The 26491-nt window shown below is 44.7% G+C and overlaps 1 protein-coding gene across 2 annotated transcripts in view; it reads right to left on the bottom strand.

Moving 5' to 3' along the window:
* Positions 1 to 5532: 5532 nt before the first annotated feature.
* LOC147683765 (arylacetamide deacetylase-like) overlaps positions 5533 to 26491 on the bottom strand; it is a 278023-nt gene continuing 257064 nt past the window's right edge. Inside the window, exons 5-6 of one of the 2 annotated variants that reach the window (XR_015300967.1) lie at positions 6785 to 7712; positions 5533 to 6739 (exon numbers count right to left, since the gene is read on the bottom strand). Coding sequence is in view for 1 of the 2 variants with exons in the window: in XM_086944134.1 (XP_086800260.1) it covers positions 7104 to 7712 (609 nt within the window). In the remaining variant the exon portion in view is untranslated. Of the gene's footprint in view, positions 7713 to 26491 lie in introns of both variants that reach the window. The other variant, XM_086944134.1, reaches the window with a different exon arrangement.

Raw genomic sequence — 26491 nt, 5'->3', positions numbered from 1 at the left:
AGGTTTGAATCTTTCAATGCTGGTGGGAAAGTACACAAGGGCTAAGAAAGGAAATCTGTTTTTAGCTTTTGTGGACCTCTCGGCTGCTTTTGACTGCGTGGTCCACTCTAAATTATGGAGTCTGCTAGGACACTTAGGAGTTGATGAAATTATTATTTATTTTCTTAAACGTTTTTACAGTGACGCGTCAGCTCAGGTCCGTTATGGCCTGAAGGGTGAACGCACGGCCGCTATCCTGATTAAGAGTGGAGTTAGGCAGGGATGTGTCCTGGCCCCATTCCTTTTTCATTTGTATAAAAATGGTCTGGAGACGGCCCTGTGTATTGATAGTTTAGACTCGTCAGGCCGTCCAATTCCGGCTCTTTTGTACGCAGACGATGCTGTGCTGATGTCTTGTACCCAAGTGGTTCTACAGCGCATGGTGGATAGTTTTACCCTTTTCATGAAAGACCTCCGATTAAGGGTGAACTCTTCTAAAACATTCATTATGCCCTGTGGCAAGGGTTTTAAGGTAATGGGGCTGTTTTTATTGCAGGACAGAAGCTTGAGACAACCAAACAATTTTCTTATTTAGACATATTGTTTGCACCGAATGAGTCCTGGGCCTAAGCGGTAGCAGCAAAGAAGTTGGCAATGTTACGTCCTACTTCTGCCCTCACCACGTATGCCAAAAAATTGGGTAAAAGACCACCTGCTGAGTTAATTAAAATCTATAAGGCAAAATGTGTATCTGCTGCAATTTATGGGAGCGGGGTATGGGGGTTTGCCGACTCTACACCCATCCAGGTAGTTGAAAACTCTTTTCTAAAATATATTTTAGCTGTTCCCAACAGTACCTCATGGTATATCTGCCATGCAGAATTAGGCCTTCCATTCATATCTGACTTGTTTATGCTTGAGCCAGTGCTATTATGACACAGGCTGTGGACAAAAGAGGAAACAAAGCTGAATAAGGATATTCTGTCAGATATTTTGAAATTGGAAGGAGCAATGAGGATTCCCTGGTTGAGATATGTGTATGGACCTTGGTAAACCAGAGTATTTTCCAATCCTCTTACTATCTCGGCAGTAACCAGAAAGGAGCTGAGGAAAGAGGACTTGACTATGCTGGACACCTTAAGAATGACAACAGAAATCTTAAAACCATCTGTCCTGCAACATCAATTGTTATTAACCACTTTTATTATTCAACCCTATTTGAATTTTGTTCCTGGCAATTATGACAGACTTTTATTAACTCGCTTTAGGCTGGGAATCTTCCACAGATTAGTTAGCTTCCCAGCTATTAATAACTGGTCGCGAGACCTCCAGCCTTGCCCCTGTGATGATGTGTCCCCACAAACCACCATTCATGTTATTCTATTTTGTAAATGTTATGCTACTGTTAGGCGCAGGATATTGGTGCCTTTTTTTACACAGGGGATTGCACCAATGTCGTCCAGCCGTGTTACGTTTACAATATTTAGACAATGAAAGAGGCATTTTAAAAATGATAATCTTCCTGAAAAAAGTGGTATATTAGAGAAAAAGCATGGTTAGGTAGTTGCACTTTATGTACAGTGATGATGGCCTGAGTTGAAACCAGTTATTAATGAAATGTTGTACATATTTTTAATATATCTTCTTTTTAAATATTGTGATTTTATAATATGTAACGTAATGTGGTAATTTTAATTGTATGCTTTTATGATTGCTATTCAACAATCGAATAAAGCTATTTTTGATTGATTGAGTGATTATGTATGATGTTCAGTAATTGTTTCTGTAGTGGTTTCATTTAGTTCATTTATATGTTAATTGTATTTTATTTCATTTTTGTTGGTGACAGGGGAGATGTGCTGTATAGCTATAAGTATGTTAAACTATGATGGGATTCTCTAGGTAGTCATGGACGGCTTAGTTGTAGGGATCTAGAATGTGCATCTTGTGAAATGAGCAGTTAGAAGGTGGCCTCGGAGGTGGATGGGGCATTTCTCTTTACTGAATTACATCTAAAAATAAATAAAGCAATTTGGTTGCACATTAATGCGTATGGATCATCTTTTTCACAAGCAGTCTGTCTATAATCAGATTGAAATCACATTAAAATATCAATATTTTCAATTGCACAGGTTACTTTGGAGCTGTTCATTAAAACAAAAGCACCTGTAATTTATAAGAAAAGATGCTGTCCTCACCCAATGATAATTAACATATTTCAGAAAGTATACTAAAGCTATTTTAGCTGCTGAACTACCCATACAAATATCAATTGTTGCAACTGGCAACACTGAGTGGATACTTTGATTAGCTATTTTATCATTATAGCAAGAGTCATAAAAATTATGATCATTCTCACTGTACTCTTGTCTATTGACTTCAACAGAAAACATGGGGCCAGATTGCAAAACATTTTAAGCAGGGCAATGCAGCAAGCCACTTTGCTGCACTAGTGAAATGTATTTTTTGTTCTAGACAAGAGGACAAAAAGAGGGAGCTGCCAGCCTGCACACAAACCATCCACTCCTCTCCTTGAGTTCCACTGTTTACGTCGAAAACCCTTCCCACATGGAATGCAGATAGTAATCTTTACATTCTTTGCACAAGACAATGTAACAAATCTCCCTACCTCAAAAGAAAAATAAAATATTTAAAAACAATCATATATATACCAATTATACATACACATTCTCCAAAACAAGGACTGTGATATTCATGAATAACACTTTATAAGAGAATCACTCCAATATAATACAATGGCATATCAAGTAAACAACATAACAAATCAATTAAAGAACACAAAATAATGTTTTTCTTTTCTTCAAACAAAATCATCAGTGCATTATGAAATACCTGAACAATTTGGGAGTATGGTGAATCCTTCCTCCACTTACACCCACATATTCACAGGCACCGCATCCAAGAGACTCATTGTCATCACTTCTTTCACCTCATTCCAACAAACAATCTGCCATCTTCCCCACTTTCTTGCTGTCTCACACATTTCAATCACTCAACAACATAGTGTAATGACCTTCATGACTTGAAGAGATTTGGAAAATCTCGAGAGCGCTTTACTTTCTTTCCATCCCTTCCTTATATGCATCCAATCACCCATTATAAATCTTTCCATTATATCAGACCCTGAGCCTCAGGACTCAACGTTGCTACATTTCTTCCTTTTCAAATCCTTTAACATTGCCCTGGCTTTTTCTCCCACTCATGACATTGAATGGTACCTTGCCAGTAACACTATTGGGCTTGTTGCGATACGCCCACACCAATGTTCTCATTGCATCGCTCCACTGCCTTCTCTAAAACAAAGCGAACTGTATGCCTTTCTTAAGAGTTCTATTCCTCCTCTAAACAAGGCCATTGCTCTAGCAGTAATAAACAGACAATCTTATGAGCTGCACCCCATTCAAAATTTTAAAAACCTTTCATGGCCAGAGACACAAATATTACTCTATTTTCTGTCACTATAGTTTCCAGAAACCCTCCCTTTCCTATAGATCTTCCAAAAACTGTATCACATCCTGTGGTGTCTCCTGATCCTCACACTTAACCTCAGTCCACCTTGAGTGATAATCTACAACCACCATAGCGTACTTTGGATGAGAACCCAACACATTATATGGTTTCAAAATGTGTAGATCAATTTTCTTCCACAGAGAGTGCATTTTCTCAACTTCACTGTTTCCCTGAAATTGATCAGACCATGCACATGACAAAACATCTCTCACTATGCTCTCCACATCCTTGTCTAAACCTGACCATCAATATTCTGCCCTCGATCTATGCTTGGGTGCCGTTCGGTTCCTTTTCTGATGCCGCCTCCTTAGTAGGACTCAATCCTGTAATCCCATCCTCGTCATCAGTGAAAGAATGAAGGCCCGCAATTCAAGGTAGGAAACCTTAATTGTTGGTTCTAAACATTGCAACAAAAAGAGGGAGAAGCCGGCCACAACACCAAGCATCCACTCCTCCCCTCATGTTCCACAGTCTCCCTCGATAACCTATCCCACATGGAATGCAGATAACATTCTTTACACGAGAAAATGCAACAGCTGTGCTGTATGAAAGGGCCAGAATGCACAGCATTTAACATTATATGGCGTATTGCTGTCCTTTCTTAGCATTGGAGCATTTTTGGCTGCCTAGGGTCAACACAGGCACTCTTGTGTCATGGTGCAAGAGTGCCTACTTTGTAGGCAGCATTGATTTTTTACAGGAAAGGACACATTTCCTGCACAAAAACAGTCCTGAGATGCATTCTTATCTCTCTATGTGTGCAGCAGAATGCAGCACACATCGAAAGAGAAAAAAAGGAGAAATACATCTTTCCCCTTGATACGCCTCAGCAGGGAGTGGTAGCATTTTCTCGCATTCCCAGGTCTACCACTAATGGTAAATCTGGGATGCATTACAATAAGTAGCTCACGTGGTAATACATACATACCCACCCATATATAAAATGGTGTATGTAAACACAAACAAAAAATTGTGAAAAAGTGTGTGAAGGTAAGAGAGTCCCTCAGCTCCGCTTCACCAGAGAAGCTGCTGGTAGGCTCTCATCAGTTTGCCCACGTTTCTCGTCATCGATAGCTCTATCACCTGTGAGAACAGAATGAAGAAAATAATGTGTGTCCAGTTACAAAAGAAGAGGTGTAGACAGTGATATGTGTATGTCTAAAGAAGACCCCACAATGTGCATGGGAAACAATTAAATTGAGTTAGGACTCACATGCATCATGTTCCAATTTTAATTGAGATTTTGAGCCCACTCAACGTTTAAAACCAAATTGCATGCTGGTGACCAATTAAAGATGTGCCAACATGTTTAATTGCCTATCCATTGTTGCAGCAATTTCATCAGGGCATGAGGTCGCAAATCACCTAACTGGACTCCTGCTTTATTAAGCAGAGTGACACGTGGTAGCCAAGGGCAGTCATGCCAGCTCCAGACCGTGTCAGGGGTATTGCCTTCAATAAGTCCCCCACCGACACCAGTGTTTGCCATTAGTGTGCCGCATCTACTCGATCAGTAGACTTCTTCTCATTCCGGTGTTTACATACACCATTTTATGTATGTGTTTGTTGGAGAGAGTGGACTGAGCAACACATGTGTATAAATATACACTTGTCTTGGGCATTTGGGGACTGGAAAAGACTGGTAACTGAATATAACTTGCAAGTGGGTTGAGGCCTCTAGTTTTACAAAAGAAAACTTGTTAGTGCCCTGTTTCTCTCAAAACTGGGAATGCGCCAAACTCCATGGGTGGATGCGTGGAAACACCCACGCTCCACCCATGGAATGTGTTCATGGGGCAGAGTAAAACAGAGCAGCGATTTGTGTTGCCTTGCTTTACTCTAGTTTTATCAAGGTTGCCTTGTGTGGCTTGATAAATCTCACTAAGGGTTTGCACCAGCCACCTTGTGCCCCCTTGTGTGGCGCAAGAGTGACACAAAACCTTGATAAATTTGGCCTATGGTGTAGGTTTCACATAAAATACTGATAAAACACTAATTAAATGAGCAGTATTTGTAATGCTGTTTGTTTTGTTTGAAGTTCTTTTTAATTAAACATGTATAAATCTGTGTAAATGCAGAATACAGTAATTGATGATCATTGATAACTCATTGTAAATTTACTGAAATCAAATATTTTTCTGAAGACCGTCTTAAATGAGAATGCTGTGTTACTGATATTTTACAAAAACAAGATGGTAAATCATGCACGTTTTTACTTTTTATTAAGCATGTTATAGTCATTGAAATGCTTCTGCTTTTGTGTATATGCCTGTACCTCATAAGCGATCATAAAATACTAGTTTATTACCCAAGAATGAATTGGCAAGAGCAGCTGAATTAATTCAATGTTGCAAATTCTCAGCGTGAAAGTGGTAAACATTTAGGAGCTTAACTTTTAAAATCTTCTTCCTGCTGACTCTTAAGTAATTCCAGAAATTTCTGTGTGATCTGAGGGAATAGTACATTAAGGGGCAGATTTACTAAAGTTTTGCACAAGGATTGTGTTACTTTTATGGCGCAGCCCCAATAAAAAAATATTTTTTTGTATTGCATTACTTTGCGTCAGGGACGCTTTCTATGGGTGGGTTCCTAAGAATCCATCTGTAGATTTTGGTACCTTCCCCAGTGAGGCGTAATGAGGATTCATTTCTTTACTTCTGTCCATTATTTCCATGTTTTATGTGTGCTGCATACTGCAGCACACGTGGAAAGAGGACGATGCCTCAAAGTATTGTTTTTGTGCAGGAATGTGTCCTTTGCTTCACAAAAACAATCCTGCCTTAAACGCAGGCACACTTGCAATATGGTGCAAGGGTGCTTGCATTACTGGCTGGATTGTTTTTGTGCAGTGGTGTCAGGGTGCCTGCGTTGGCGCTCAGCATCCTCAAACTCACCACCACAGAGAGCTAAAGAGCATCGGGGCATATTATCAAGGGGGTTTATCTCCGCTTTTTTGGCTTTAAAAGCCAAGAAAGCGGAGATAAAATTATCTCCCTATTACCTAGCTGTCGCTAACACCAGTTAGTGACAGCTGGTAGGAGATAGCGTCCATCTTGGGCCCCGCTCTGCATGTCAGTGATATTTATCACTAATGACATGCAAAGTGGGCGTGCCAAGATGTAGCGACTGGAAACAGTCGCTAACATCGCTATCTCCTATTACCAACTTTTGGAGATATTCGCGCTAAGCGCGAATATCTCCAAAAGCTAACACCTGCCCCTGAGCCGTTCTTAGCCATGTTATCCAATGGTAGGTGGATAACATGGCTAAGAGCATTAGCTCAGTAATGCATGAATATCGCGGACTTTTCAGCGATATTCATGCATTTCGGCCGATTTTTATCGCTTAGGAGATAAACCTTGATAATAGCAAGGTTCCTAAGCGATAAAAATCGCCGCAGCTCGGCGATAAAAATATCGCCTCTAAACCAACATAGCGATAATTATCGCTAGTTGTTGGTAATATGCCCCTCATATCTTAGTAGATATGGCGGTTTTCTGCTCTCTCACAGTCACCTGCCTTGCTGACCTGCGTGAATTTGAATAAATCTGCCCATTAACAGACAATAAAAGTTTGCTAATTCAGCTCAACCTTCACAAGTTCTCATTGAGCCACTCAATATATTTGTTTGCCATTCTCTGGCCCACAGACAGGTCTGTTGGCCAAATTGTGAAGAGGATCACACCATGAAACGCATCATCAAAATTGTCATGTATGACGCGCACTCCGGCTTTCTTAAGTCTCTCAGCGTACATGAAACCATCATCTCGTAAGACATCATACGTACATGTTACCATATAAGTTAAAGGTAAGTTCTTCAATTTAGCATCATCCGCCAAAAGGGGTGCGGCTCGTGGGTCTACCATTCCAGGATATTTTTTTATGAACTCCGATGATCCATGTTGGGGGCTGTGATAAACATGGCTCTTCTTGAGTTCTTTGGGCAGCAAATTGCTCCAATTTGTCAACTTAATCAAATGGTTAAAATCGGAAGCGATGTGTGCGTTCGAGTCCATGGCTTCCCTTAAAGTTCTGTCTGATGTAAAGTAATCACTCCAGAATCTAACCATAAGCTGCTTCTTAAGGACAGGCATGAATGCGTTCTCCCGATATGAAGGCGTGTCCAAGTCAAGGGTCTGCGTTGCTGGATAAATCAAGGCCTGAATTTTCAATCGAACAGTAACTTCCGGGTCATCCTGCAGCTGAAACCAACAAAATGATTTGGCAATGAATTTAAAATTGTTGGCACACATTTGCAAGTCGACGCCTGATAAGCAACAGTTTAGATGGGTTTATCATTATGAGACCATTTACTATGGAGACACAGAGGCGGGCACATTTTAGAAATTCAGCATTGGTGCCAAGAAACAGGGCGGATCATTTTCCACCATTTATCCTGCTTGTGTCACAGGTATTCTGGCAGATCTTGCTTTAGCCCATGCAGAAAGAGTTTGGCAACATGGGCATAAAACAGAAGATCTAGAGCCCACATGTCACACAGATATTGGCCACACAAAATCACTTACATTGAGTTTCAGGAATTTTAACACTAACATTTCCACCTTAAATAGACTTACAAAACTCGAACAAGCACACAGAACTCTTTTTGCTACTTACAATTGCACAATTGGAAACCGATTTCTCTCAAATTTACAACAGCTATCTACATTTAAAAGTACACAAAACACATGCTCCGTTTTATTATATAAACTTATCGACAATGGGATCATTATTTAAACGTAACTTACAAAACAAAAGATGCATTAGTCACATACAGCCTGATTCATGAAGTAAAATGCAATTGCGGGCGCAATTTCCGTAATCGGCATTCAACATCAAAATTGCGAACTCGCAAACACATAATAGCGAATTCCCTATTATATTCGCAGAATCCCGGTAGGAGAGCAATAGCGAATCGGAAAATGAGACAAACCACGGATTCTGCGAAATAAATAGCGAATTCGCTATACAATCACAATCGGTATTCATGAAAAATCGCAAATAGCGGAAAACCCAAAAATCGCACTTGCGCCGCGCAAATTAAGGACAACTCAAAGCAGGTGGTAACCATAAAAGCCATGCAAAAATTACATTTAAAAAACCGTTGGCCAATCACCAACAGGTTCAGGCCTGACCAATCACACATAAGGACAATCAGCAGCAGCAGCATAAGGAGGTCCACAATGCCAGGAATGTACATGGTGGTGAGGCGTCGAAGGCTACAGCGATTAGCACGGAGGAGACGCAGGATCCAGGACAGGATTTTCCGCCAGCGGGTCACCTTGCTGGGCCAAACCAGAGAGCAGATATATGCAAAATACAGGCTGAATGGGGAAATGATAATGCAGCTAATACAGGACCTTGACCCCCTGATGCAGCACCCAACAAGCCGTACCAATGCGGTGCCTACACATGTGCAGGTATTGTGTAGCCTGCACCTCCTGGCCTCCGGGAGTTTCCAGGGGATAGTAGCGGCTGCTGGGGGGATATCCCAGCCCACCATGTCACGCTGCCTCCACACTTTTGTTGACGCCATGCTCACCCAGCTACACCGTCACATCAAATTCCCCACCAGCCAACAGGAATTGGACATGACCAAGCTACAATTCTACAATGTAGCCCATTTTCCACATGTACTCGGATGCATAGACTGTACCCACGTGGCCATCTGCCCACCAGCTGCCACGGAGTATATGTTCCGCAATAGAAAGTCCTACCACTCCCTCAACATCCAGATGGTCTGCAATGCTAAGACATACATCACTGACATTGTCGCACAGTACCCAGGGAGTAGCCATGACTCCTTCATATTCCGGCACAGCGGCCTCCACACACGACTGGTCAGGGGAGAGTTTGGGGAAGGACACCTACTTGGTAAGTACACTTTGTCGACAATGTCACATTGCTAAGAAGTAGCAGCGCAGCACAGGCAATCACCATCTGCTCCTCTCATTCAGGTGACAGTGGCTACGCCCTCCGTGAATACCTCCTGACCCCATACCTCAACCCTGCTACACCCCAGCAACGGCGCTACAATATTGCACACATATGGACAAGGAATTGCATAGAAAGGACATTTGGCCTGCTCAAGAGCAGGTTCCGCATACTGCACAAGACAGGTGGGGCCATGTATTACAGTCCTGCAGTGTGCTGCTGCATTGTGGCTGTCTGCGCAATACTACATAACATAGCAACCAAGCGCCGGATACCTGTCGACATCTCTGGCAGTGAATCTGAAGGGGACAACCGGCCACCTGCACATGCGCGCCATGCACGCGGGGAGAACCCAGCTGAAGGCCACAGATGTCGCAACCACATCACAGTGAAATGTTTCTAGTGCACCCTCTTCCCTCACCCCACAAATCACTAATGCATGCAAAATGTAATAATGACACAACGCTAATGTGTGTAGCAAAATAAATGTATTTGTTTAAATCACAAAAAAGGTACCAGTTCAACTATCTTCCACTAACAGTATTAGTGCATACTGCAGTGTCAAAGGACAGGGCAGGCTTAAAGTCAGCCTGTGCCTGTTATTGTCTAATGTACTCAAGTGCGCCTCCTGCGCGTTCCGCCCAAGCGCCTCTGAGGCGCATCGTCTTCCGGGGCTTCTGGACCTGGCGTGGGCCTGGTGCTGCGGCTGAGTGGCGGGATTTGTGAGGCAGAGTGGCTGCTGATGCTGGATGCCCCCTCACTAACATCATCACCCCCAACAGTGGCAGGTATAGCAGGAGGGTGTAGTGCCGTAACCGCCGTGGTCAGGTGCTCCAGGACCCTGGTCATGTCCTCACAGCACTGGACAAGTTGGTGCTGCTGTGCTAGTGACCGCCGCGACAACTGTGAAGTTGCATTGGCAGCAACATAATTGGACCTGCTGTAGGAGGCCAGCCGGCTCATGAGCTGATGGTGGCGCCGGCGTGCTGCACTGCGCTGTGTAGTCATCGCAGCAGTGTTGGCCTCCATGGCTGCAGTCATGCGGGCCATTCCCTCCCCCACACCTGCCATGGCTGCAGTCATGTTGTCATGCGGTCCCCCATACCTGCCATGGCCGCCGTCATGCGGTCCATGCGGTCAGCGACTCCGGCCACATTGCACCCAATCTTGTGGAGCTGGAGCTGAATGGCACCTTGCTGCCGTGCCTGGCGCTGATGGATTCTCAACATGCATCTTTCGACGCTCATACGTGCCAGCCCCTGTCCATTGCCCCTCCTGCTTGCTGCAGTGTTGTGCTGGCGAGACCTGCCACGCCTGCTCGGCTGGCCTGACACTGTGGCTGGCCGCTGTGTCGCAACTGTCGCGGGCCCAGATGTTGTAGCAACAGCTGCTGGTGGTGTCACAGCAGGCGTTGCTGGTGCGGCAGGGACTGGAGGCACACTAGTCGCTGGCCTGGCTGCGGCTCTAGGTGGTGCGCCAGATGCAGGGGGCTCATTAGTCGCTGGCCTGGCTGCGGCTCTAGGTGGTGCGGCAGTTGCAGGGGGCACAATAGTCGCTGGCCTGGCTGCGGCTGTAGGTGGTGCGGCAGTTGCTGGGGGCACAATTGTCGCTGGCCTGGCTGCGGCTGTAGGTGGTGCAGCAGTTGCAGGGGGAACACTGCTGGTGGACCTGGCTGCTGGTGTTGTTGCAGCAGCAGGGGCTGGTGCCTGTGTTGGTGGTGGCACCTCCTCCTCCTGGGCCTCCTCATCAATTTGCAGCCTTTCACTGTCGCTGCTTTCAGCGCCACCTGTGAGGGTAAGTGGACGATCATTAGTTGCATGTATCTGGCAGACGTGCAGTTGCTACATGCATGCTGGTTGACATTCCCTGAATGGCTGTGGCTTTGCGTACTTTGGAACCTGTCTGGCTGCATTGTGGTACTACTACATTGTGGCCACACTACATCTCCCACAATGCTTCAGGGCATTCCCTGATGTGCAACAATGGCATGACTATGGGACATTAGGGGAGCCTATTTGGTCATGGACATTCATAGGGGACAGGGTCGCAGTCGCATGCCACTTACCTTGGGTGTCTTTGGTGGTGCGGGATGAGTCGAGACGTGTGAAGCCAATGCACGCCTCCCTCTCAGGGGTGTCTTCCACCTGGTCCTTCATGGGTGTGTTGGGAGGGACTGTAGGTCCGCCACCTCCAGTGCCCGACGACTCTCCAAGGCGCTCCGCCACCTTCTCTTTGGCACGACCTCGGAGGTCGTACCATCGTTTTTTAAGTTCCTCTAGTGACCTATCGGCCACACCCACGGAGTTGACAGTGGAGGCAATCCCCTGCCAGATCCTCCGTTTTTCTTGCTCCGGGACCCTCCTGGAGTCTTTACCAAAGAGTTTGTCGTGGTAGGCCACCACCCCTTCAATCAAATGTTCGAGCTCCTGCTCAGAAAATTTGAGCTTCCTTTTCCGCCCTGTGGTGTTGCTGGGGCCAGGAACAGCATGACATGGCAGCAATGTAGTAGCAGAGTACAAATCACCAGAATAGCAGCAGCTCTCCCACTTGCTCCCTCGAGGTCTGCCTCACTGTGGTGAATGGGGGTGGGAACTGGCTGCTTCCTGGTTGTGATGTCATCACTGTGCTCGAAATGCGACTTCCCGTTTTCCCGATCTCGCGATTTTGCGATCTCGCAAATAGCGATATCGCAAATAGCGATATCGCTATTTGCGAGTTCGCAATCCCGGCGCGGGTAGCCGGAAATAGCGATTTTTCTCCGATTATCGGTAATCGCTAACGGAATTTGCGCCCGCGTGCGAATCGCATTTTTTTATCGCTAATCTTCATGAATTCAGATTTGCGATTTCTCAATAGCGATTCGCAATTTTTCGCTATTACAGAATCACAAATCCCGTTTTTCATGAATCAGGCGGATAATGCCTTATGTTTCGTGACACAGATGCAAGAGAAGAAAATCATTTTAATCGCAAATTGCTATAAGTCCGGCAGGAGAGGGTTGTTTAAATTAATGTAACACCAGCAAGGTATTTTAAAATGCGTTTCGAATTGACAATCCAAAAGGAGGACTCCGAGCCAGCTGGCCGCCTCGAGCTGAAGTTCAGTGACTACCCAGGGAGAATGAGACGAGTGCGCCCCGTAACACGGACCTCCCTGGGCCAATACAAAAGACTAAGGGGCATATTTACAAGGGCCTGCCCTTATCTACGCTTATTTGGCTTAAAAAGCCAAAAAAGCGGAGATAAAACTATCAACCTATTTATAAGAGGGTGCTAACATGCATAATCGCATGTTAGCACTCTTTGTCCCAATGCCTCCCTTTGGATCTCTAATGAGATGCAAAGTGGGCGTCATTGGGCGTACCCTGGATGGACAATCTTGCAAATATCACTGATGTTCACATTGCGATATTTACAAGGCTGCTCCAGCATTTTAGCACACATTAGTTTTTTGGAGAAAACCGCTGTTTTCTCCAAAAACTAACGCCTGCTAAAATGCAGACTCACCTATCCCTAATATTGGGGTGGATTATGCTGATACGACCCTGTGGGTCATATCAGCAAGGTTATCCCCGTTTTTCAGGGAACATCGTTGGAAAACCAGCGATGTTCCCTACAAACCGCTGATAACCTTGGAATATTTATCACCCTGGAGTAACGCGTTGTTAGTAATGCGCTACCAGGGTGATAAATTCCAGAGATAGCCTGAGATAATAAAACTTTCGCTAAGGACAGCCAGCGATAATTATCGCTGCCCGTTGATAATATGCCCCTTAGGCCTGCAGGTGTCAACGGGCTGGGGGAAGGGGAGGAAAGGGGGGAAAGGGAGTAATTGTAACTGACATCACCACCCTCTGCCCCAAAATCTAGTAAAGAGCAACCTCGCCCCTTTCACATCAACTCCTAAAGAATGGGAACACACCAGCTCTTCTCGAGCCATTTGGAGATGGAATCATGCCGTGGGCCAATGCCTTGGTATACTCCAGGGATAGCCAGGCATGGGCGCAGGAAGTGTGGGGGAGGAGGGGGACTGAAACATGTAGTACATTCTTCATTGAAACAAGTTTGATTACTTCTAGTTATGTGCAGCACGTGTTATGAGCTGCTCTCTGATGCCAGCAAGGCTTGCATTTTGTACATTCAAAGGGCAAATCTTTATAGACCAAAGATGTTCCTAGGCTGCAGTTGGGCAGATGTGGACCTGAATGCATGTTTTTGTAGTTTACCACAGTGGGGACCATCTTTCAAATTATGCTTGAACTCCTGTTCAGCTTTGCAATTCTCTAGTGTAGGGGCTACAACGTCTAGAGCTGGCAAGAGTGCTTGTAACAGGTGGGAGACCAGGAGACTATTACTAAGGTGCTTAGCATAACAGAGTGAAGGAGTTTGCTGATTCAGTGCAGGCAGTGTATAGAGGAGGATTGCAGGGTAAAAGGGGCAAGGTCAGCAGTCTACGTATGAGGTTGTATGCAGGTTCCTCGTTTGTGGCGCAGAGAGGAGAGAATGTGCCATCCCCCACCTGAAACAGAGGAGAGAGGAAAGGATGGCAACCCGAACAGAACACAGGTGAGCAGTATGGTCCTGGGAGAGGGCAGAGGAAAAGGGAAGAAGGAGGAATCTATTGGGGCTGGACAGTAGGAAAGGTGCTGTAAATTAATCCTTTGATTCCCCCTACTGGCTTTCACTGACAGTATGAGAGAGCCCTTGACATAGGGATTGGAGGCCACACCTTAAGCTGCTTTCATAAGATATACAAATTTAGTAATTTCCTTAGGGCAAGAAGGTAGTGCTTCCCATTCCTACCCACTGGTACTTAAAGCACTTTTCACATTATGTTTGTAGTAAAATGTGATCGTTAATCTGTTTTAAGCCTTCTAACAATTAATAAAATAAGACCCATAAGTTTAGTGTTTCTAAAGTAAAGAGCTTTTTTGTGTTGTGTTGTCAGTATTGATGACCGTTGCGACACACATTGTCCATGAAGATGAAGTACAGACACCACAAACTGTCCTGAGCGATTACAAGATCCATAGTAAATGTAGATGTACAGAAGTAAGCAAGGAGCACCTACCACTACGATTCATACTGTGCTCTCCCAATGAAACTCAGGAATTGAGTTCTGAGGCACCGCCAGACCGACAGTGGTGCCACAGGTATGCTAGAGGATGCTTGAAGCCTTTAAACAATAAAGGCAATGTGGCACTCTGCATGATAACATCCGGTTGGAGCATTATGTGGATCTGATGTCGGGTGTCTGGGTATACATCCTGCATTCAGACACCTCATTCCTCATACTCATCACCCACCCTGCGCTTTCATGCTCAACCTACACTCACAGCAACCGCACTGCTCACCATGTACTCACACATTTCACCCTCTTCCTAACCTGCACCCAAATGAGCACACCGCTCACCCTGCATGCACATGACCCTCCACTGACACGTCACTTGAACTGCTCATCCTACACTCACAGCCATCACACTGAACTTACACTGTTACCCTACCCTCACACCATTCATCCGCCTCTTACCGTGTGCTCACACGAGCACACCGTTCATCTTGTACTCACAACGACCACATGACCATCATCATGAACTCATGCTGTTCTCCCCTTACTTAGCCTGTAGTCACATCAGCACACCCCTCACCATGCACTCACACCACTCACCATGCACTCATACTTTTCACCCTACACTTACTCGAGCACACCACTTACCCTGCACTCATGTGCCACTTCACTCACCTGTCACTCTCACTGCTCACTTTGCAGTCTCACTCAAGCAAGCACATTTCTCACCATGCAGTCATTTCTCCAACTCTGCAGTTTCACCCTCACCCAAACTCATGTCACATCACTCACCCTGCAGTCAATCCTCTCACCCTACTCTCCCACTGTCACATAGCTCACTGTGCACTCATATAGGCACTCCTCTCACTCACACAGCTCACACTCCACTCACATCTTCATGCACATCTTCACTCACATGGGCACAACATTTACCCTGCACTCACACCACACAAGTAAGTTTAGTACTCATCCTGAGCCATACGACTTACCCTACACTTCCTCCTCTCACCCTGTATTCACACAGACAAACCTCTCAACCTGCATTCATACAGACACTCTGTTCACCCTGCCTTCACACAGGGCCTTTAGTCTGCTACAACTCATAGGAAAACACCACTCACTCTGCAATAACTCCTCTCACCATGCACTCACAAGTCACTCTCACAGATCACCCGTCACGCTTGCCATTCACCCTGCACAACACACAGGCACATCACACATCCTGCATTTACACCGCTCACACTACGTTGCTCTTGCTCCTCTCACTCTAAATGCACTCCTTTCACCCGACACTCACATGGGCCCTCCTCTCACTTTGTATTCATGCAGTTCACCTGACAGTCACATCAGCACATTTTTCACCCTACACTTATACCACTCATGCTGCATTCACTCACACTTTTCACCATCACCCAGTGCTTACATGAGCACACATCTTACTCTGTCCATATAAAAATTACCCAACTCTCACGAATCTGGACAAAGGCACTCATAAGAATAACTGCTTTTTCCTTGGTACTAGTTGCCTACTTAATTCTATCTGCAACAATGGGGCTGGTGCAAGAAGGGAGAGTGAACTGAGAATGTGGGGTGGTGCGAGGAGGGACATTAGGGCGGAGGCTTTGGGTATGATGCTGGATTGAAGAAAGTGTGACAGCTTCAGCCATTCCTGGCTTTACATTCACCACAATGCTTAATACCGAGACATGTAGTTTTTTGTTTAAACTGTTCAAGTTGAGTCTCAAAAACCCCAAAATGTAACATGTTACTGGATGAAATCCATGTTTGCTGAAGAAGTCAAACATTTGTCAGTTGGATGCTGTGATACTACATGTTAGAACATGGATTAGTTAATTTCCAATACTGTAATTGCTTGATCCACACATGAAAACAAATATAATCCCGCACAGCTATTTTAAGGAAGTTCATTTTTCACTCACATCATACTTGTAAGAAACATTGACAAGGCAATATATTATTATTTTGAAAAACGTATTAAGTATCTGTTTTTAATACGTTTCACTTAAAGGTAAGGCAGGTAAAGCAGAAGCAGCAGGGCAAGATTTTCAACACAATAAAAGCACATTTACTAATAGAAGTGTGAGTGGCAGTGTGTGTATGAGTATGACAGAGTACTAAGGCACAAAAGAGTACAAGAGATTATCGGCCAGATTCATGAACCTTAATTGCGCTCGCAAAGGGCCAGATTCTCAGAATCTGGCCCTTTGCGAGCGCAAATTTTGCATTTGGGATTCATCATCCCAAATGCAAAAATCGGTAATAGCGAATTCGCTAATTAGCGAGGAATTACATTTAAGGAATCTCTATTTGAGATTCCTTAATTGCAATTCAACATCCATTTTCAAATTGCGAAATCGCAATTTCAGGCCTCTATTTACCGCGAGGTCAAACCTCGTGGTAAATAGCGAAAACTTAGGAAAATGCTTTTAAAAGCATTTTTCTAAGTTGCATGTTGCACACACACATGTCCTTTGGACATGTGTGCGCGCAACACCAATGTAGATTACCTTTCAGGGGTGCTACAGGGTGTCCTTTGGACACTCCTAGCACCCTTGAAATCGCATCCTTATTTGCGATTAGCAAATTGCTATTCGCAAATAAGGAATATCTCCCCATTCATTTCTATGGGCCTTTAGGCCCATAGGATTGAATGGGGAGTTATTCCTTATTTGGGATTAGCAATTTGCTAATCGCAAATAAGGAATGTGTAGGAATCGCAATTTATTTAGCGATTCCTACATGAATCCCGTTTCGCGAGTCTGTAATAGCGATTCCTTATGAATCGCTATTACAGACTCACAAAACGGGTCTTTGATGAATCTGGCAGATAGTGAGAATGTGTGTTTGTGTGAGTATATGTTTTCTATGTGTGCAAGTGGGGTGTGGTCTGGCATACTGGAGGGTATTCTTGCCTTATGGACAAGGGCACTAAAAGCATATGTATGGGAGGTGCTACCTATGGCAAACTGCAGGCCCAGACATGCTTCAATGAAGACACCCTCATTGGGTGTGAGGTCTCGTACTGTCTAAATGAGAAAGCCGCTAACCCAGTCATACCCAGCGAGAGGGACACAGAACAACCACCACAACACCTGGCTGAAGGCCCTGACATGATGCACGTAATTCTTAGCACATGTGGTAGATCCATAGGAAAATGTTGGAACTGATATTTTAGGTATCTCTTGTCATAAGATTACCTGTACTCATTTTATACGGGGTGTCAATGGCAAAGTTCTGACCCTTGAATACCTGAGAGAATTTTTAGAGCTACTCATCACTGTGGCTGCAGTATCCATGGTAATTTTTTGGCACTGTCAAATTGAATGCACTCATTGGCATAAGGGGCTCACCCAATAAAAATGAGGACCTTGCTATAGTAGAAATTTTTTCTGACTTAAAACATTTTTAAAAAATCAAATTTACTTCTAGGAAAAGCCAGGTTTTCCTGGTGCACCAAGAAAGTACTGGAATATTTCATGAATGCCCCCTAAGGGTCTGCTGCATTTTAGAAATTTGATCCTAAAATTAAAAAAAAATTCTTACTGGAGTAGTCTACGCTCCCTGAAATCATCTATGAGAAACATGTTAAATTGTTTTGCTTGCTGGAATTTGGGGGAAGTATCACACCCTTCCACTTATGTAGATCCTTTTCCTCGTATAATGACTATGAGGTTAGCTCTGACCACATTTCTGGAAATGCTTGTCCTGCCCCATTGCTGGGAGCAGGACTGGCTTTAGGGCAGTGCAGCTGTTGCAGCCACACATGGCATTGACTTTGGCGGGGGCGCTGTGTTCAAAAATTATTTTTGGTTTAAAAGCACATGAACTTCGTTGTGCATTAGGCAGTTTTCTGGCAACAATAAAAATGTCAAGATACCTCTGGTGATTAATGTTCCTACTGGTGAGAGTTCGACATTTTGTATAGTGGAAGTTTTTGCTCATCTCAAAGTAGCGCGGAGGGTTAATGTGCCTGCTGCAAAGAACGTTTACCATGCAGATCACAGAACTGAGTGAAATTTGAGTAGCACTATAACAAAATGTACATGATTTTTCCACATTTGATCTAATCACTTTGTGAATGCAAATAACAACAAAACATACTTGCAAACTGTGACTACATGCTTGCCTTTCTCAATATTTTTCTTAAAAACTATCCAATTTTATTCGTTTAACAAGCGATTTCTATAGGGTCACTGGAAAGTCCACAAAGCTGTCCCTGTCCCCCGCAGAAAATTTGTGTCTCCAACTCTACTAGGGCCAGGTACACACACCATTGCACCTAGAACTGCTGAAACTTTGAAGGCCAGTGCAAATGTGAATCCATCCTCGCACTGAGTGTGACTCAGTGAGTGGTGCAAGTAGTAGTGTCCTGCTGGATATGCTCTAGTGCTTCAGCATGTACTAGTTACCAGCCATTTCCATTGTGGCTGATCTTTACACCCATCCAACACAGGCATCAACGGTCAGGTGACCCTGCCAATTAAAGAGTCAGAGTGCACGTTCCTGTGACCAGTTTAGTGGTGCTAACCACTGTGTCTGTTTCACTCAGTTACCAGATTGTGAGCGTAGGGCCCATGACACTAAATCATATAGCCCCTTAATAATGAGGATGCAAGGAAGCCATATACACATCACAGAGTTAGTCTTATCATAGATAGGTGGTGTGGCTTTGGAGCACAATATGAGATGGTTTCCAATGCCCCCCAAGACGTGTAAATTGTGACAACTGTCTCTGTTTGGGCCATTTAGAGTTGGAATCACATGCTGGCCCAGTGCCACTGTAGACTCCGGAAGCTATGATGCACCATTGCACTTGATGCAGCTGAGTCACCACAACGCCATTTTCCGAACCTATGCTCAAACACAGGCTGTGATCACGTGTTAGTCTCCGGCAGTTGTCAAGCCCCAGTTCATCTGAATTACTGGGAGCAGCTGAACGTAGGGAGTCTACTCGACTGTCCTAAGACTCAAGGTCGCATCTGGCTTTGGATGCGATAAGCGCATTTCTGCAGGCGCCGTGCCTACACTCCCGGGCACCAAGACGAAAGGGAGTCACCCTCCTGACCTTCCCAGTAATAAATAGTTAAGCTTTGAACCAATCATGTGTGCATATATGGTCCTTCCTTGGAGCTCGAGGCCCAACTGGTGTTTTTCCTTTAATGTGATTATATGTGTTAAACCGAAAAGTATATAACCTCATGTTTGAATACGAGCCAACAGTCTTCTCCGCGCACCTGATGGGTGAGGGTTGGAGAGGCTCCTCTATAGAGTATTTTGCTTAACCCTTTCGATGCTGATGACGAGCTGGGCTCGTCATGGTGCACAGTGGTCGTGTGCTGATGACGAGCCCAGCTCGTCATGAAATAAAGGAATACAGCAATTTCCAGCACAGGAGGGGAATTGCCTTAGCAGCGAAGGTGTTAATAAATGATTTAACTATTCTTCACTGCCAACCAACTGATTTATTGGGTAATGGGATGGAAGCTGTTGGTAGGTATAGCCCTTTATGTTATTTTTATAGTACTTCAGTTGGTGACTCTGGTGGGTCTCCGTGATAGGGTCGTCCTCCCTGTAACCTGGTAGAAAGGACAAAGAAAGGGAGCTCTGGTCGAGCGGGTGGACGGACCGAAATTGTTTTTACTTACTCCGCTCTCGCGATCAGAGTGCCCCAGCTGCTAGTGGCACTTTGCCGGAGTCCTACGTGCGTAACCCAGGAACTGACCGCGCTAGTCTTCAGGCGTTGGCAGTGGAGGATACGCAATTTTACCTGTGTGCACCGGATGTATGACGTTACAACGCATACTTTTACCACGTATACCATTACAACGGGGTATTTACAACGCATACCGTTACAACGCATAGCGCTTAGAGGTGCTGGATAGTGGTAAGTATAATTTTATATTCCAACTCCAGTCCCCGTGGACACTAGGGAAGGTGTTGGATATAAAATTAAACTTATTCCCTATCCTAGAGCGCCCCCCAGCGCAATGCGTTGTAATGGTATGCGTGGTAATGAATGCGTTGTAATGGTAGTGCGTGGTAAAAACTTTGTTGTAACAGTTGTATACCGTGTGCACCAGGTAAGTGGATTGTTTTGTGTGTCTTTTGGAACGCGCTGTTGAACAGCGTTTTTGAAGTAGTTAACTCTGTAGGATTTGGTGGTCGGTGTACCAGGGAGAATCTTGTGGGTCTTACGGGGCAGAATTGTGTCCGCACAGGTAGATGCTCCACGGACTTGTATAGTGAACAATAGAGACGCTGATCGGACGCCCTGGTGTGGCTCGTGTGGTGTGCACCCGGCCGGACTGGTCTCGGAAAGGCCTGTGGTTGTACCTGGGTAGCTTTCGGGACATATCTGAAGCGATGCTAAGGAAGCGTGCTTAGTGAGAATAGTCCCAGGGGTGAACCAGGAAAACTGCAGGATGGTCTGTAGGACAGTCTGTGGTTATACCTGTCCGACGGTCTCTTGGTAGTCTTTGGACTGCTTGATTTTGGGATCTGTTGGTCTGGAATCTGAATTGATTGATTCTCCATGAACAGGAGTCGACAGGCTCTGTTCTTTGTTTGGAAAGACAGAAAAGAGACATGTCGTTTGGAATATCATTTGTATGTACATATATTATTGTTCTGTGTATGTTTTAATAAGAGTGAGGTTGCATAGGTCGTGAATGTTTGAACATGGCCATGCTTGGAAGTATGTTTTTATGATTGAATGAGAAATATGTGACAACAATCACGATGCCGTGTGTTAGCGAGTTGAGTTGTTTTGGATGTTGTTGCCGCCCTAATGATACGCGCTTGGCTGAAAGTCAACCTGCCCCGCCTGAGGGCAGCCCGAGTTATGATATGTATGTAAAGCATGGTATTACACCTATCTTGTTTAATACACTATGGCATAAATATACTAACGATAATGTAGAGTTGCAATGGCCCTTAACCGGGTCTTTTGATGAGAAAAAGATACATTTTCTGCAGGATCGATTGTTTTCTAAACGAAGTCGACAGTCAATGTTTGATTCCATAAACCTATGGCAGAAGGAAGCAAGGCGTAGAGGTATACGGAAGGAGAAAGTATGCAGAATGAAGGGAGGTCAGACGATTACGCAGAAAACCATTGCTATTGATAAAGCTCAAACTGAACAGGGAATGGATTGTGCCGATAGGCAATTTAGATTGCAAGTGATAAGACCTATGTGGCTAGGACTGAAGCGGAGGATGAAATGGAGGATTTATTAAATACTCGTCCACCTTCCCCTTATGCTCCACAACGTATATATCCTGTTGTTCCCCCAACTGCAGTACAGGTCGCTTCAGCCTCTGCCCCTGTTGTTTCCTCTTCCCCTATCTCTCCAGGAACGTCCTCTGTTTTATCTCCCTCGGTGTCTGAGACGGCTACTTTTATGGTCTGTTACATTGCCATCTTCTGTTATGTCCACAGCTATTTTGTCTCCCCCTACCCTTGCGTGGGCTTCCCATTCCGCAAGCAAGACCCCATCCGTAGCTGTTTCAACTCCATCTCATGCTCCGGGGGATTTCAACACACGAAAGTTGTTTACTCGTTTAACTGTAGGACTAAATGAGAAACAGATGATTGAAAATCAGTCATCCCAGTGGATGCGACAGCCTATTTATACTATAACTGATATATGGAACATGCTTCGAGACTTTGAGCCTGTTATGCAGCAACATGCCCTGTAACACATGGCCACATGTATTCTTACTTTATGGGAACAGTGTTTTGCAGGAGTGATGGTCCCCCAAGTTATGTATGATATTCGGGACATGGCTCATAAGTCTGAACTTAGACTAGAGGAAGTGTACAAAAATGTTGAGGTTTTATTAAGTTATTGAGGGCGGATGCACCAAAAATGTTACTCATGGGACTCTCAGCACCCTATGCGAGAGGTCCATCCTATCTTTCATCCTGAAATACCAGAATAAAAGAATGATCAGGATGAGGTGACTAGACCTCGTGTAGAGGCACGAGTGCAGGAACAAAGGGTTTACACCCCCAGGAAGAGGAGTGAAGTCCTCTCGCTAAAATCACAACTACCTGACCCCCGTAAGAATCCCACACCTTGTTATGAAGAACTCACAGAAGTGGCTTCCTCAGCCGTTATGACCTTAGCCGACATAGAGCTATTTTTTGCGTTGTTAGTCCCTGTTGATGTATGGCGTCAGGTGCATGATCAGGACCATGTTCAGGAGTTAGGCAGAACATGGGAACAGATAAAAGATTGGGATAAGGAACGTAAGCCTGGTGATAAACCAAACCCCGAACTATTGACGTTACCTGGCCGTATTATTACTTACATGCATTCCTTAATTCCGCCTCGTAAGGTGGACTGGGATAAATTGACAGCATGCAAGCAGAAGAAAGACTAAAGTGTTTCTGATTTCTTCACTAGATTTGAAGGCGTATTCATCGATTTTAGTGGACAGAATTTATCATTGGAAGGTGGTATACGATTATTTGTTAATCGTTTTGTGACCAATTTGTTACCGGAAGTTTCTGCGCGGCTACAAGCCCCTGAAAGTACCTGGACCATGTCTATGCCTTCGGTAATATTGAGTATGGCCCAATATTACGAACATAGAGAAAATGAGAGCAAGGATAAGATGGAAAAGAAAACGAAAGATCTTGAGACACGGGTGTTGTTACAACAAGTTGTTCGAGGACGAGGCAGAGAGAGAGGCGGTAGAGGGTTTGTCCCGAGGGCGGTGGGAACTGGACGAGGTGGAGGGCCTGTTGTTGTTTTGAGAATAAACCAGTGTGCTTACTGTGAGGAGGAAGGGCATTGGCGATTTCAGAGTCCATCATTGTTGCTGGCTCGGGGTGGTGTGGATCGCAGTGATCTGCGACGAGAGGATCAGAAAATAATTATTTAGATAATCCGCGAGGTAGGCAGTATTATAATGAGGACTGTGCGATGGATGCAACCGATGGGTATGCCTATACATAGGACAACCAAGGACAGAGTGGGGGCCAGGTGTCAGTAGCCGTTGATCAGTAAGGTACTTATTTAAAGGCGCATTTGATGGGGACGTCTGAAAAGTTTTTAGTTGATACGGCTGTGATGAATAGTTCTATTTCTCGTTCTCTGGTCCCAAGGGCTGCTCTGTCTGGGCAAAATAATGCTTCGGTGGGATTCTCTGGAATTCTGGTGGTGAGCCCCATTTCCAAACCTATTCCGTTCACAATTGGTCCAGTTACGGTAGACTCCCCATTTCTTTTGACTTCCCATTGTGGTGACAATTTATTGGGCCTGGATTTGTTGAAGAAATGACATGCAAAAATGTATTGTTCACCTGATTGTGTTTATTTGACTATCAATCCCCTTGGCAAGCATACTTTGCAGTGTTTCACCTAAAATGAACCCCTCCCTCCTGAGTTTGCTGCCATCCCAGCGACGCTGGGGGCCACTGGAGACGCAGATGTAGGATTATTAAGGATTATTAAGGATTCCACCGGTTTCTATTACTTTGAAGCAAAATGCTCGGCTTCCACGTATACCTCAGTACAAAATTTCTCCGGCAGGCAAGAAAGCTTTGCTCTCCATCATACAAGATTTGATCAAAAAGCGTGTGGTGTAGGAGACCGCTGCTAATGTATGCAACAGCCCCATTATGCCGATCTTAAAAAAAGCCCCTGTTGGAAGTGATCCTGACTATGTTGATACTTATTGTTTTGTGATTCATTTGCTTGAAATTAATAAAATAGTGGCGCCCCAATACCCTGTGGTTTCTGACATCACTACTATTCTCACTATGATTCCTTCTACTGCTAAATATTTCTCTGTGATCGATTTAAAGAATGCTTTCTTTAGCATTCCAATACATCCTGATAGCCGCCATATTTTCAGCTTCTCATTATCTGGTCGCAGCTTCTGGTTTTGTCGTGCTCCCCAGGGGTACACGGAGAGTCCTAGTATTTATAGTCATGCTTTGAAGACATTGTTGGATGATTTGGTCCTGCCCCCTGGTAATGTGCTTTTGCAATATGTTGATGATCTGTTAGTGGCCTCTGATACTGAGGAGGGTTGTAAGGAAGCCACTGTGCAATTATTGTCTCATTTGGCGGCTAATGGCAATAAAGTATCTCTTTCTAAATTCCAATATTGTCGACGGGAGGTGACCTACCTAGGTCATCTACTGTCGGAAGAGGGAAGGAGCCTAACCCCCGAGCGCGTGACTACCATTTTTAATATGTCTGTACCTCGTACTCAGCGTGATGTTCGTGAATTTCTCGGCATAACTTCTTACTGTCGCCAATGGATCCCTAATTTTCCCTTCTCACTAAACCTCTTGTGTATTTAACCACTAAAGATGTGCATGAACCTTTACCCTTAACGAATGCTTGCCAAAATGCTTTTGACTCTTTGAAATCTGCGCTTTGCTCTGCACCCGTTCTTGGTAACCCTGACTACCAAAACCCTTTTGTGCTTTATGTACACGAGGTGGACGGTTGCTCGCTTTTTGTGTTAACACAAGGATTTGGTGGTAAGCAGAGACCTTGTACCTATTTTTCGGCTGTGTTGGATAACGTTGGCAGAGCACTCCCTAGCTGTTTAAGGGCCACTGCTGGGGTCGCAGTGGCTATTCCACAGTTGGATGGGCTCGTTCTGAACACTGATCTCACAGTGATGGTACTGCACACTGTGGATACATTATTGAACAAAACGAAGACCCAGCACCTTACAAGTGCGCTTCTTACAGGGTACGAATTGACTTTGTTTGCTCCCCACATTACGATTAAACGATGTGCCACTCTGAACCCTGCTACGTTACTATCCCTCCCTTCGAACGAAAGAAACAATGATGTTCATGATTGTATATTTCGGACGGAGGAAGAGACAAAGGGACGGGTAGACCTGACAGACAATCCTCTAGCTGACCCTCAAGGGGAGTTTTATGTATATGGGCTCTTGTTTCAAATTACCAGATGGCACAACAACTGCTGCATATGTGATAACTACTCTTCACACTGTAGTTCAAGCTTCTCAAGTACCCTTTCAGTCAGCACAGGTAGCTGAGTTAGTGGCATTGCTTCGGGCCTGTGAGCTAAGTGAAGGATTGAGAGTAAATATTGACACCGACAGCCAATACGCCTTCGGCGTGGCTCATAGTTTTGTTCGACTTTGGGCCGAAAGAGGTTTTCTCAATTTACATGGTCAGTGAATACAGCATTGCCTCTTGATTTTGCGATTGCTGACAGCATTAACGTTACCAGAGATGGTGGCTGTAGTTAAATGCAGTGCACAGAAGGCAGTGGTTGATGCAGTGAGCGAAGGTAATGCCTTTGCTGATCAAGTAGCTAAGGAAACTGCAAACTCCAAATTGACCTCAAAGTTTGTGACTAGCTTTGCTAGGTGGGTCGCTGAAACAGAGCTGTTTAATAACACCATGGAGAGTGTCCGAGAAATACAGAAAGAAGCTAGCCCTATTGAGCTGGCTCACTGGAAAGAGAAAGTGAGGAAATTAGATTAAGCATGGGCGGAAAATCCGTTCCACTCGCGGATTTCGTGGATTTTCGGTAAATTCGAAATCCGCGAGATTCGCGAATTTCCCGCAAAATCCGCGAGCGGAACGGACTGGGTCAAAAGTTCAAGCTGACTTTTGTAACTCTTTTAGAATGGCACCGGCAAGCTGCCAGAGCCATTCTAAAATAGTTACAAAAGTCAGCTTCAACAGGAAGCTCTAATAGATAAAGTAAAGCAGGTGCTGCTCATATTCAGTTACACAATCATTAATCACCCCAAACTTGGGGTGATTAATGATTGTGTAACTTAATTTGACCTTCAACTGGAGCACCTGCTTTACTTTATCTATTAGTGCTTCCTGTTGAAGCTATTTCTAGCTATTTTAGAATGGCGCTGGCAGCTTGCCGGCGCCATTCTAAGTGGGGCTGAGGGCAGAAGGGCACAAAAGTGGGACAGAGGGCAGAAGGGGACAAAAAATG

Source organism: Lissotriton vulgaris, chromosome 11 (genome assembly GCF_964263255.1).
Source record: "Lissotriton vulgaris chromosome 11, aLisVul1.2, whole genome shotgun sequence".
NCBI lineage: Eukaryota > Metazoa > Chordata > Amphibia > Caudata > Salamandridae > Lissotriton > Lissotriton vulgaris.
This window is presented reverse-complemented; position numbering and strand designations above follow the sequence as displayed.